Source organism: Ambystoma mexicanum, chromosome 3q (genome assembly GCF_040938575.1).
Source record: "Ambystoma mexicanum isolate Mex_15411 chromosome 3q, UKY_AmexF1_1, whole genome shotgun sequence".
Taxonomy (NCBI): Eukaryota; Metazoa; Chordata; class Amphibia; order Caudata; family Ambystomatidae; genus Ambystoma; species Ambystoma mexicanum.
Genome location: NC_090926.1, coordinates 313236169 through 313249529, shown reverse-complemented (window position 1 = coordinate 313249529; position 13361 = coordinate 313236169). Strand labels below are relative to the sequence as shown.

Below are 13361 nucleotides of genomic sequence, written 5' to 3'. Positions count from 1 at the left end.
AACTAGTAATGATGTGCCAAGTGGGTTCGCTGGAAAAAGTCAACTATGTGCTAACTAGGCATGCTGTAAATTGGCAGTCATGGCTAACTGGGTTCAAGTGTTCACGCATAATTTTTTTTATTTAAAAACGTAGGTGTCTTATGGTGGCAATGCCACTGATTAGCACTTGTCTTCATACAATTTATGTTGGCTTCAGCCAGAGTTTGAACTTCCTGAATGCAACCTCAAACAAAGAAAGTCAGTGTACTAAATATCAAGCAAATTGTTACAACACTGAGGGGGAAAATAAAAACGGTGTGGAGGTACAGCCTGTAATAGCCATAGTCAAAGACCACAATCGTAAACTTTAACTAACCACCGAATGCAGATCCAAACCCTAGATGCAGCCCTCCAGATAATGTGCATATATTGCCTTTTTACACATGTAATTATGGCAAATACGGAGGATTTCATTTTTTACTGCGTACCGTGTACGCTTTGATTTATTCATTTAAAAAAACATACTTTCCACCACTAGATGGCACTGTAGCGTTTTTGTCAGCAGCATAGCCCTTCTTATGCATGATGGTGAATTTCCAACTGAAAGACCAAATCAGTGACAGCTAAGCAAGCAACACAATAAATCATGCACCCTTTTAAAATGTGTTCATACCTATAACGTCTAATAGCTTGATATGCTAAAAAGAAAAGTTTGCTTTGATGTCCTTAGTTGAATATTTTTTAATAACCATACATAACACGCTGGAAGTTTGTGACGAATCTCCAAACCTAAGTGAGTTTATGGCACAACTTATTTTATGGGGAGTTTTTAAAGTGCTGAAAATAAAGTGGGTAAATCCAGGATGTTTTGCCTTTTGCATCTTCTAGTTTTCCATGCAGGATGTGGAAAATAAAGGTGCAGTGATATTATTTTGGCACAAAATGCTGCTATAAGGATTTACATGTTATGATGCTTTACTATCCAAGTAAACTCTATATGACAGTATTATTGTGGGTCTTGACAACCAAAACTAAAAGTTTTGTTCCAAGTAAAGCACGGAAGAAGGTGGCCATGCCCAAATTGAAAGAGCGGGTTAAAATCCCAGCTTTGCTGTTTAGTGTAAGTGTGTGATGCTGGGCAAATAATGGAATCTCGCCCGGACTTCAATTGCAAAAATTGGAGTGCTTATAAGTTTACACCCTTACAAAAGGACAGTTTTAATAAGTGTAGGGACACATTGGTGTATACTGGTGCTCCTCTGCTAGTGGCTCCAATACTGCTGCATAGAATTGCATTATTGCTACACTGGCCCTCCCCCATTCTTGTAACGCTGGATTTGATGGGCAGACAGTGTCACCAGCCAGTCAGTGCACCAGAGATTCTAGTTTAGCGGACTGTGGTAGAACCAACATTACATTTTCCTCCCCTGTTGCTCCCAACCACTGAAGGTGCTTGGGTCGTCCAGAGTACTGCCCCCACATCTGCAATGCCATGTTATGCTATGATATTGAGTCCTTCATTGCACACCATCTGCCATTTTCACACTTTCTAGGACCTTCAGGTTCTGCAAGAAGTGGGTGTTTCAAACTCAATGGAGAGAACAGTTAACTGATTATAACATTGAAGCTGCACTATAATATTTTTATTACAATGAGTAATAAAGTTAGATGCCCCTACACAAGTAGGTTTGCCATTCCACCACAGTCTCTGAAGTTAGTGCGTCTCCCAACATTTGAAGGGTTAGCCCCAGCCTACATTTTAGCCTAGGTGCACCCCTGGATGTGCGCACTTGCATTTTGAAAGGCAGGGAGGTGAGGGAAGTCTTTCCCCCAAACTGGCGGTGTTAAAGTTTTACTGTGTGTGCTCAGAAAAATGTACTTGAACAAACACAGTAAAACTTTAAAGCGGTTACTTTCAAGAAAGTCTTCCATCACATCTCTGCATATTGCGCTTTACTTTAAAATATACTATTCAATAGTTGTTCCCCACACCAGACCATGGGAGCAGGTGGGTAGAACAGTGGGGGCAGAGCCTCCAAGTTTGCCTTGCCTATTTTCTGAAGTGGCCCCTCCCATCACAACTTAATTCCCCCTCCTTCCCCCCGAAATGTAGGTTTTGTTGTTACCCTGCATGGGAGAGAGGTCAGGTAGGTCGGCTTACTCTCACAAGCCACCAGCCACCCCCACCTCTCCCCTCAAAGTGCTGAAATAAAGGGGCGGGAGCCAACACATCTGCAATTATTCCTTTACTTTTTGCCTGTTGCAAACCTGCTCTGTAATGTATAATTTTTAAAGTTATGCTGGCTGTAGTAAGAAGTGTGCTTGCTGCTGGGCTATACGAGGGATGGGTCATTACCCCATGCACAGATGAACGGTTCCATTAGCCTGAACTGAATATATTTGCCAATAGCACATGGAGGGAGGCCATGTGTCACTGGCGCATGCAGAAAAGAGATGCTAATGTGCAACGGTTTAGCCTGTGCAGAAGAGAGCCCTGCCGTTAAGACTGGCAGAGAGGAGATGTGCTGTTATAGCATGGGCAGAGGAGATGCTACGTTAGCACTCACAGAGAAGAGATGTCCCCATAGTACGTACTTAGTAAAGATGTGTCATTTGCACGTGCCATGGAACAGAAGGGCAATTAGCATGCAGAGCCGAGATGTGCCGTTAGCATGTGCATAGACAGGATGCGCAGTTAGTATGTGCAGGGATGGGATGTGCAGTTAGCATGTGCAGAGAGGATACATCCCGTTAGCATGTGCGTAAAAGGCATGTCGTTAGAATGCACATCTACTGTGCACATGTGCGCAGTTAGCACGCATGTACAGAGAGTTGTCCCACTAGTATGTGCGCAGAGAAGATGCACCATTAGCAGACGAGAAAAGATGTGCCAATAGCATGCGCAGAGAAGAGATTTGAGGTCACTATGGGTAGAGATGTGTCCTGTCAACGTGTGCAAATATCAGGCTTGCTAAACAGAATGTGTTCTATCAATACGCGAAAACAATGTCTGCCATTAGAATATGCATAGAGATGTGCTGTTAGCATGCACACGGTGTAAAGGTGCAATTTACACATGCAAATGATACAAATTTGCACTTCAAATGCTAACAGCACATCTCTGAAAATGCTGAAAGGAGATGTGCCTTTACCATGTGCTCAAAGTATGTGGCGTACTCGTTAGTATATGTCAAGAGGAGATGCGTAGCTAGCATGTTCAGGGAGGATATATGCCTTTATCAAGTGGAGTGATGTGCTGTTACTATGTGCTCAGACGGGATGTGCCGTTTGCATGTGGAGTGAAGGGCTCTGCACAAGCCAACTTTGATATACAACGCTTTTGGTCTATGGGTCTGATTTTACGTATGCATTGGGTGTGTGTGCTGGATAAGTTTTACTCTCTTGCAGAGGAGAAAACTCATTTTTACTCTCTTGAAATTGCATTTACTCTCTAATTTGAAAAATCATGCGTAAAATACTCTCCCCTCAAAATCTTATCTGCAGCACTGCTTAGATGGTCTCATTATGCCAAACACATGAATATGCAGCAGTCCTACCACAAAAGCAAAGCATGTATTTAGAGAAATATGATGGCTTCCCACCCACCAGATGGTCCATTACCATGGATACGCAAAAGAAAATAAATAAAAAATAAATCACATAGGTTTTCCACATAAGCAACTCAACTGTGTCAGTTTAGATTCTCTAAGAAGTTCTTAAGTAATAACCTGTTGGTCGCCATGAAGTACGAGGTCTGCGCCAAGTCTTTGCTTGCTGTAAAGAAAACAGAAAAAGGAAAGGTTACCTCCATAGTAGTGATTCTGGTCCTCCATCTTTCCATCCACAACTAGTTGGGAATTGTGTATGCCAACAAAATTCAATTGATAGTTTCAGGGTCTTAGCACAAACATTCCTCCATGTTTCGAGACATCACACACTACCAGTACATCAACAACCATCTTTTCCCTCCCAATGTTCACATGTTCCCACATTCTCCCACCCCAGAAATGCATTAAAGTACAGCATAAGGCAAGCTGCTGCCTTACAGATAAAAGGTTTATATAAAGGCCAAGTCCTTGGAAACTAGGCAGAATACTAGAAGCCACAAAGAATCATTTGCTGGTTATGATTTGACTTCTGTTAGTACTTTAGGAGCAAAATTTAAGACTGCCACAAGAACCACATCTTTCCGGAGCAAGGTTCTTTGGAAGACAAAGGTTAGGTCAGAAACCTCCTTTTGTACTAACTTGGGTAGCCTCCTAGCCTTTTTGCTGGCTTTGTGTGCGTGTGTCATCACCTATTTTGTCATCAGTAAGGCTTTTCTCAAAAGCATCACTGAAGACTGCAACTCCTTTTAAATGTGCTGCCTTGGTAGCCCACAAGGCTAGCAGGGCTGCAAAAGTCCTCCATAATATCTCTAGGTGGGTTCTCACCCAGAGAATATCCGTGTTAGTGGCTGTTGGCAGCCCAGTTAATAGACCCAGCACTGCGGTGTTGCCATTTTACCACAATGGTCCAATTTGCTCAGAGTAGAAGCAAAAGGGCTGCATGTTTTGTTTTTAAGGACTACGACCTAGACACTGCTTTTTGCACAAGTTTTTTTTGTACAGGTTTTGTTTGTTTTTTAGTAAACCGAAATAATGCCACAAAAAAGAAACTAACAAAAGGAGGCGTTTAGCCTACATGAGCTCGTCAAGACCTCCCCGACCTAATTGAATCTAGCTCTAGATGGGTGCGGGTTTTGCCAGACACCTCAATCCACATCCAGGAGTGCGACCATAAAAGATGATCGATGCAGACCTCCACTAGTTGGGAGGTCGTAATATATTCGAAAGGTACATCAGTTGTGATAAGCGGTCTGGGGTCATCCCCAGCCCTGTGTGCGCGCGCCAGGGGAGACAACCGAGCCATTAGTTCGCTACCTGTAACTCCAAGACTATGAAGCAGAGGATGCTGCTGGAAGCTGTTAAAAGTACTCCTGATCCACCTTTTCTTTACAGTGGAAGGGAAAGGGTGAGGAGCAGAAGGGACAGAGGCCCCTTTGTAATCCTCCACCATGTCTTGATGTGCTCCATGCTACCCGCTGGTCTGGTAAATGTAGACTACAATTATTTTTTATTTAATTTTTTAAACGTGTGGGTGAAGTGGTTGCTTGACGATCAAGCTGGGAAGTACGTGCCCCTCATGTTAATCTGCTGCTTGCACGTTTTGAGGCCTGCTGAAGCCTGCTTCCACAACAAGACTGAGAAGCAGCACATGACTGCATGTACGGATAGGTTAAAAAAACAAAACAAAAAAAAAGTGCGCGAGTGCGTCCGTTTGAGCTTCACGTTTTGTGAAATACCCGTGTAGAGGGATAGGGTGGCCAGGTAAATTGTACAGTATAATATGACAATGTCCCGGACACTACCCACTCTCAATTTTGCTAATCCACCCGCAGGATAAAGTTATTTAAGCTAATAAAATTCAAACCGTAAATGTAATAATGAACGAAAACTTAGATTTGGTCGTATAGTACAAACAAGCAATTCTTCAATCCAAAGGCAACTCCAACAACGAGAGAATCGCAAAAGCAAACTCGGGCAGGAGAAAGCTTTTTAACCATACTACGTGAACTCGAATCACCAGCCCCCCTCACCTGAACATTGTAACAAATATCTACCCTGGTGCAAAAAGATTCAAAACGCCCCCCTTGGCAAAATCTCCCTACTCCAAAACAAAATCACTACTAATTAAACCAAACTTGCCCGAGCTGACCAGGCGCCCGAGCTGACCAGGCCCCCGACCAGTGACCTACACCCTCTAGTCCCACGCCCAGGTTCGGGATTCACCCCCATAATCACTGAAACCACCAAAATCATCAATGGCCTGAAACCCTCCAGATGTTAAAGAGACATCTGCCCAGCATCTCTCAAAGACTGTGCCGAGAGCTTGCCCCCTTCCTCAAAGCCTTGATCAACAACTCCTTCGCCTCTAGCAATGTACCAGAAAATCTTAAAGAAAAATGGGTACTCCCACTTCTCAAAAAACCTACACTGGACACCAATGTCCCCACCAACTACCGCACTATCACAACGGTACCCTTCCTCCTGAAAATACTTGGGAGGCTTATGTGCAAAACCAAAAATACCTGGAAGCTCACAACCTCCTTCGCCTCTGCCAATCAGGCTTCCGCCCTGGTCACAGAACGGAAACCGCCCTTTTGGACCTCAACATCCAAATGGATGAGATTAAAGACTAGGGTAATTTGGCCATCCACCTTCTTCTCGACCTCTGAGCAGCCTTTGACTTGGTAAATCACAATATACCCTGCCAACACCTCACCCTAGCCGCCCATTTCTCAGCCAATGCCATTCAATAGATAGAATCCTTTTCGTCCAACCGCGCTATGAGCGCACTCTCAACCACTGTGGCAGCCCCCCCAACCCTAGTTACTTGTGGAGTGCCCCAAGGCTCCTGTGTCTCACCAACCCTGAACATCATTTTCACCAAGCCACTCTTCGACCTAGACAAACTGGGGGTCACGTAAACTACGCGGATGACACCCAAATACTCCTACCCATCAATGGCAATTATGACACCAACTCCAAAGTACTGAGTGAAACATACCCATCCATTCAAGCGTGGATGTCACAACATGAGCTATGCCTAAATGACAAGAAAACTGAACTCCTCCTCGTTGACAGTCAATCTCGGCTAAATGACTTGGACTATTATAAATCCTTTACCATTGACGGAAACATTATCACTGGAGCAAAAGAGGTAAAAACCTTATGAGTTTATCTTGATTCCTCGCTCGCCCTAACAAGGCAGGTAAACGCAATCGCTTCGGCCACTGCCTATACCGTCAAAACTGATCAATGCCAGCAGACCATTCCTGACCATCGATCACTGTATCACCCTCGCCAGAGCACTCATACTGTCTAGGAATGATTACTGTAATTCCCTCTTTGCAGGATCCAACTCCTGCAACATTAACCAACTACAAATCATCCAAATCAACACTAAGAGCTGCACTGAACATCACCCAACAAAAAAAAATTATTTCATCAGCTAGACGAAATATCCACGGGCTCCCGGTCCGTGAACGCATCTCATTCAAAATCCTATCCGACGTGCAAATGCCTGTATAGCAGCGTCCCAATCTATCTAGCTAGACAAATCTCCAAAGCCCAATCCAATAGACCCACCCAATCTGCGTACTTGCTATCCCTACATACAGACGCCAAAAAGCGGGAATATGCAGCTTTCCTGTGATTGCGGCTAAACAATGCAACTCCCCATCTCTAGCTCTTCGATCAGATCCCCTCCCTATGGTCCTTCCAAAACCTGGCTCTTTCCCCAAGATATGGAACAAGTTACTTACCTGTAACTGTTGTTCTCCAGCATGGGTCTGGCATGGATTCACATGCTCATGAATATTCCCCGTCGTCAGGCTGGGAATCCTCGGTAAAGAAAAAAAAAACAGTATCAGTTTCGTTTCTGATCTGTCTTTCGTAGTAATAACCAATCACTGGTCTCTGCGTCATACTGACCACAGCCAATGACTGCCCTCTACCTAAGCACCGCCTCTGGCAGCCATCTTCAGATTTGGAAGCACGTGAAGTGGCAGTATGACCAAGTGAAGAGCCGCAGAGGGGTAGGCGGGAGGGTTCGCATGTGAATCCATGCCAGACCCATGCTGGAGAACAACAGTTACAGGTAAGTAACTTGTTCCTTCTCCAGCATGGGGTCTGGCATGGATTCACATGCTCATGAATAAAGAATACATAGCAGTACCCACATGCACAACCACGGGAGGTGGCAAAGGCTCAACATTAAGCATTACATCAAACTCAACATTAAGCATCTTACCTCACCAGGCTCACCTCAGGCGAACAGGTTGCGCAGCACTGCTTGGCCGACCCTGGACTCCTCCCTGGGATCCCGATCGACGCAGTAGAATTTCGTGAAGGTGTGCGTCGACCTCCACGTAGCAGCCCTACATATGTCCAGCAGGGGCACACCAGAAAGGAACGCCGTGGTAGCTGCGATCGCTCTGGTGGAATGGGCTCTCGGACGGCCAGGCAGCGGTCGGTTTGCCAACCGATGACAGTACATGATACAGCCGGAGAGCCATCTGGAAATGGAAGCCTTCGAGAGAGCCTTCCCCTGATTGACAGGTCCAAAGTTCACAAAGAGTTGTGACGTCTTCCGAAAACACTTCGTGCGGTCCACGTAGAACTTCAGCGCTCTAGCCACATCCAGCGAGTGCAAAGTCCTCTCAGCCGGCGACGAAGGCGACGGGAAGAACACAGGCAACACCAAGGGTTCGTTGAGATGGAAGTCCGACGGTACCTTGGGCATGAAGGAGGGGTGCGTCCTGAGCAATACCCTCGTGTCGTGAAAATTCAAGTACGGGGCCTTGCAGGAAAGGGCCTGGATCTCTCCCACCCGTCGTGCGGAGGTGATGGCCACAAGAAGCGCTGTTTTCCACAACAGAAACTTCAACGGGGCCGAGTGCAGAGGCTCGAACGGAGGTCCCATGAGCTTGGTCAGCACCACGTTGAGCTCCCACGCCGGGGCCGGAGCCTTCACCGGCGGGAACGATCTGAACAGTCCCTTCATGAACTCTTTCACCAGACGATGAGACCACAAGGACGTCCGCCCCGTGGTTCTGGTGTATCGGGAGATCGCAGCAAGATGAATCTTGATGGACGCGTGTGCCAGTCCAGCTTTGGCCAGCGTCAGCAGGTACGGCAGTACCTGGGGAGCCGTAATCCGTAGAGGGTTAATCTTCTGTGCGCGGCACCAGACAGAGAACCTCTTCCATTTGTGTCCGTAGCATTTAAGAGTCGAGGACGCCCTGGCCTTTGCAAGAACCTCTCTGCAGTCGGCCGGTATGTCGTATCCTCCAAACTCTAGCGCTGCAGGAGCCAGGCCTGCAAGTTCAGCGATTTCGGGTCGTGGTGGAGGATGGCGCCTCCTTCCCCGGAGAGTAGATCCGCGTCCACCGGCAGCTTGATTGGCGGGGACGCTGACAAGTCCAGAAGGTCCGGGAACCATATCTGCCTCGGCCACGCAGGTGCGACGAGGATCATCCTGCACCGTGACCTCTTGAGCTGGTTGACGAGCCGGATTAGCAGTGGCAAAGGAGGGAACGCGTAGAGGAACAGGCCCTCCCAGGGGAACGAGAAAGCATCGCCCATGCTCCTCGCCTGGGGAAACCTGCTGGCGAACCTCCGGCACTTGGAGTTCGTCGCCGTCGCGAACAGGTCGATCTGGGGTGTGCCCCACCGTCGGAAGAGGCGATCCACTAGATCCTGCCGTAGTTCCCACTCGTGGCACGAGCGCAGCTCCCTGCTGAGTGAGTCGGCGATGGTGTTTTTTATCCCTGCCAGATGAAACGGCACCAGAAACATCCTTTGGGCGACGGCCCAATGCCACAGGTCCTGTGCCTCCTTGGACAGTGCTGGGGACCTGGTTCCGCCCTGTTTCCTGATGTAAAACATGGTGGTGGTGTTGTCGGTGAAGATCCTCACCACCTTGCCCTTGAGGGACGGAAGGAAGGACCTGAGGGCCCAGAACACTGCACGGAGCTCCAGGACGTTGATATGGAGGGACTTCTCCGTCGGGAGCCAAATGCCTCTCGCGTGCAGATTTTCGGTGTGCGCTCCCCACCCTTCCAGGGAGGCATCCGTGGTCACTGTCTCCTGGTGGTCTGGGGTCTGGAAGTCCATGCCCGCCGTCAGATGCGCGCGGGTGCCCCACCACGGGACCGCTCGGCGGAAACTCTCGTCGAGTGTGATCCTCTCCTCGAAGCCGCCCGTCGTTTGGATCCAGCGCGCGTCCAGGAACTCCTGCAACGGGCGCATCCGGAGCCTGCACATGGGAATGAGGTAGATGCAAGAAGACATCATTCCGAGGAGGGACTTGATGGACCTCACCTTGGCCGCGTCGGAAACCAACATCCGCTGTACCTTGCCCAGGATGGACCTGGTCCTTTCCTCTGACGGGGAGGCCAGAAGGGACACTGTGTCGAGCTTCGCTCCCAGAAACAGTGCGTTTTGCGCGGGTACCAGGTGGGACTTGGCGTAGTTCACGGAGAATCCCAGGTCCGTGAGAAGTTGGACGGTCCTTGCCGTGTGCTCCACGGCGAGCTCCCTCGTCTTGGCTCGGATGAGCCAGTCGTCCAGGTAGGGGTAGACGTGGATCCCCTCGCGGCGCAGCTGCGCCGCCACCGGTGCAAGGCACTTGGTGAATACCCTGGGTGCCGACCGTAGTCCGAAGGGGAGGGCTTTGAACTGGTAGTGACGCCCTTGGACCACAAACCTGAGGAATTTTCGGTGCCCCTTTAGGATGGGAATATGGAAGTAGGCATCCTCCAAATCCAACGACGACAGGAAGTCTCCTTCCTCCAGCTGACCCAGGACGTGCTGGAGGGTGACCATCCGGAACTTGATGAACTTGTTCAGACGTCGCAGGTCTAGGATGGGGCGCCATCCTCCAGTCTTCTTCTTCACGAGGAAGTATCTCGAGTAAACTCCGGAGCCCCGAAGCCTCTTTGGGACGAGTTTGATGGCGCCCTTCCTGAGCATCGCCTTTACCTCCAGGAGAAGCTGAGGGACGTGAAGCTCTTTCCTGGCCACGGGGGGGGACGCGCGGGCACCTTCTTTGAAACTCAATCGCGTGGCCCCGGGCTAAGGCGTCCAGCACCCAACGGTCGGTGGAGATGGACTCCCACACGCTGACGAAGCTCGCCAGCCGGCCTCCCACCGGGGTGCTTCGGTGGGGGCCCGACCCCACGGCCGGTTCAATCCTGTTTCGACGAGGCTTTGCCGCCTTGACCTCCTTGGCGACAACGGCGGGGTCCGCCAGACTTGCCTCGTCCTCTGTAGGCCTCCTGAGACGACGAGCGGGCCGCTTGACGGTAGGTGGAGAAACCGCCGCCGGAACCTTTGGAGGCGCCCTTGCCTCCGCTGCTCCGAAAGGGCGTCCGTCGTTGCTGCAGAACCCCAAGGGCCCGGGCCGTCTCAGTGTCCGCTTTAATGGCCTGAAGGGAATCGTCCACTGTTTTCCCAAACAGGTTGTTCCCATCGAACGGCATGTCCAGGACTCTGGTCTGTACGTCTTGACGGAAGTCCGTAGCCTTGAGCCATCCACGCCGCCTAAGGCACACGCCGTTGCCCAACTGGCGAAACCCAGTGTCAGCGATGTCCGTCGCAATAGTGATGGCGTGGTCCGACGCCACCTCACCTTCCTGTAGGATCTCCAGGGCATCCGCCCTCTTGTTCGGTAGGAAGTCCAGCAGGGGAGCCAGTTTGTACCATAGCTCCCTGTCGTAGCGGGCCACGATAGCCAAGGCGTTGGCCGCTTTAATCGTCGTCGCTGCAGACGAGATGACCCTGCGCCCCATAGCGTCCAATTTCTTTCCCTCGCCGTCCGGTGGGGAAGTCGATGTGGAGGCCGCACCCCCCCCCCCCTGCTTTCTTGGAGACGACGGAGTCCGGGGTAGGCTGCGCCCGGAGGCACAGGGGGGCCGCGTCCGGGACCCGGTACTTCTTCTCGTACCGGTCTCTTCTAGCTGGCGTCGTGGAAGGGTTCTTGAGGAGGGCGATGCCCTCATCCCAAATGTCGTCCAGTAGAGGCACCGCGAGGACCGTCTTCCTCTTGGCCTCGCGCCGTTGGTAAAGGAATCCTTCCTTTTTCTTCTCCTCGGGGCAGAGTTGGAAAAGCTCGGATGCCCTGGCGATCATGGAGTGGAACGATCCAATCTCGTCGGGCGGAGAAGCCCTGGTGGGAGGTGACGACGGTAGATCCTCGTCGTCCGTACCCGTCGCTGCCGTGTCAGTCCCCGTATCATCCCCTCGGGTGGACGGGGAGGAGGGCTGGACGGGGCGCGACGGCTGAAAAGGAGGTGGAGGGTGAATCCTTTTCTTGGGCGGGGGAACACCAGAAGGTCCCGGTTCAGGATCCCCCGACGGGAGAGGTTCCTCCGTCGGCAACGGTAGTCTCGTCCTTATCTCTGAGCATAAGGACTGTATAGCCAACAAAATGGCCGCCGAGTTGTCTTGCGGCGCTGGCAGAGGGGAATCCGACGGGCGATCAGGGGCCCCGTCGGCACCCTCGACGATGTCGTCGTCACCTGCGTCGGGATCCATCCCGACGGGCCGGTCTTCTTCCACGCCAAGGCCGTGGCTTAAGACCTCGATCAGCTCTTCCTCCGAGGTTGAAGCCGAATCTACGACAACGCCCTGCCCCCCCTTTTTCTTCCCCGCCGGGGATTTCACGGGGGTCCTATCGATGGGCACAAAAGAGGACTCCCTCCGAGGTGGCAGGGAGACTCTGAGCCCCGAGGTCGCCACCACTGGTGTAGCCTCCACAGGCTGAGCCAGGGCCGCCGCGACAGTTTCGATAGAGGGCTTGGCCGGATGGATTAAGGCCTTCACCACCTTAGGTGCGCTCACCGCCTTATCCTTGAGGGGGGGGACACTGCCTCGCTCCCCCTCCGATGGGGCCTTCGAGCTCGACCGGGGCCTCTCCAGGAGCTTCGCTGGGTGCTCGCCCTTCCTCTTACCCGACCCAGAGCATTGGCTCGTGGCTGAAGGTGCCGGGGAGGGTGCGCCCTGCCTGGCGCCCGTAGAGACCGACCGTTCGGCGCTCCCGGTGCCAGCGGACTCGCGGTGCTTGGCCTTGTGTTGGACCCCCGTCGCCGGGGCGTCCTCAAAGGTCTTAGAAGACCGCTCGGATTTCTTCCTCTTCTTCTCGCCTGACGGGCTCTTCCCTTCCAGCCAGTTGGCGAGACGTTGATGGCGGTCCTTCATGGTCCGCTCCGACATATTGCCGCAAAACGCACAGTCCTTCTCCACGTGCGTCTTGTCCTCATGTAAGCAGTAGAGACAAAAGGAGTGTTCGTCCTCCTTAAAGACGTTCTGCAGCTGGCATCCAGGGCAGACCCTGAACAGCTTTCCGGGCGTCGAGCTTCCCTTCTCCTGGGCCATGTCCGGGCCTGAGAAGCTTCTGGAGTCCTCCAAAAGCGTAGCTCGACGAAATCTTCACCCTTGAGGGGCGCAGACGAATCCGACACGGGTCCCCGTTGATCGGATGGAGAGTCGGTGGAGCTTGAGGCTCTTTTGACCGAAAAAAACGAAGTTTTTGAGAAAAAACGTGAAAAAATAGCACTAACGCTCGAGAGCAATAGCACGAGGATCCCAACACATGAACGTGCGGTAAAAATCTGAAGATGGCTGCCAGAGGCGGTGCTTAGGTAGAGGGCAGTCATTGGCTGTGGTCAGTATGACGCAGAGATCACTGATTGGTTATTACTACGAAAGACAGATTAGAAACGAAACTGATACTGTTTTTTTTTTCTTTACCGAGGATTCCCAGCCTGACGACGGGGA

General features: G+C 50.9%; 1 protein-coding gene across 1 annotated transcript in view; it reads right to left on the bottom strand.

Moving 5' to 3' along the window:
• CCNT1 (cyclin T1) overlaps window positions 1-13361 on the bottom strand; it is a 542287-nt gene that overhangs the window by 215533 nt on the left and 313393 nt on the right. Inside the window, exon 6 of the mRNA XM_069653859.1 lies at window positions 3708-3753. Within this exon, the coding sequence (XP_069509960.1) occupies window positions 3708-3753 (46 nt within the window). The remainder of the gene's footprint in view (window positions 1-3707; window positions 3754-13361) is intronic.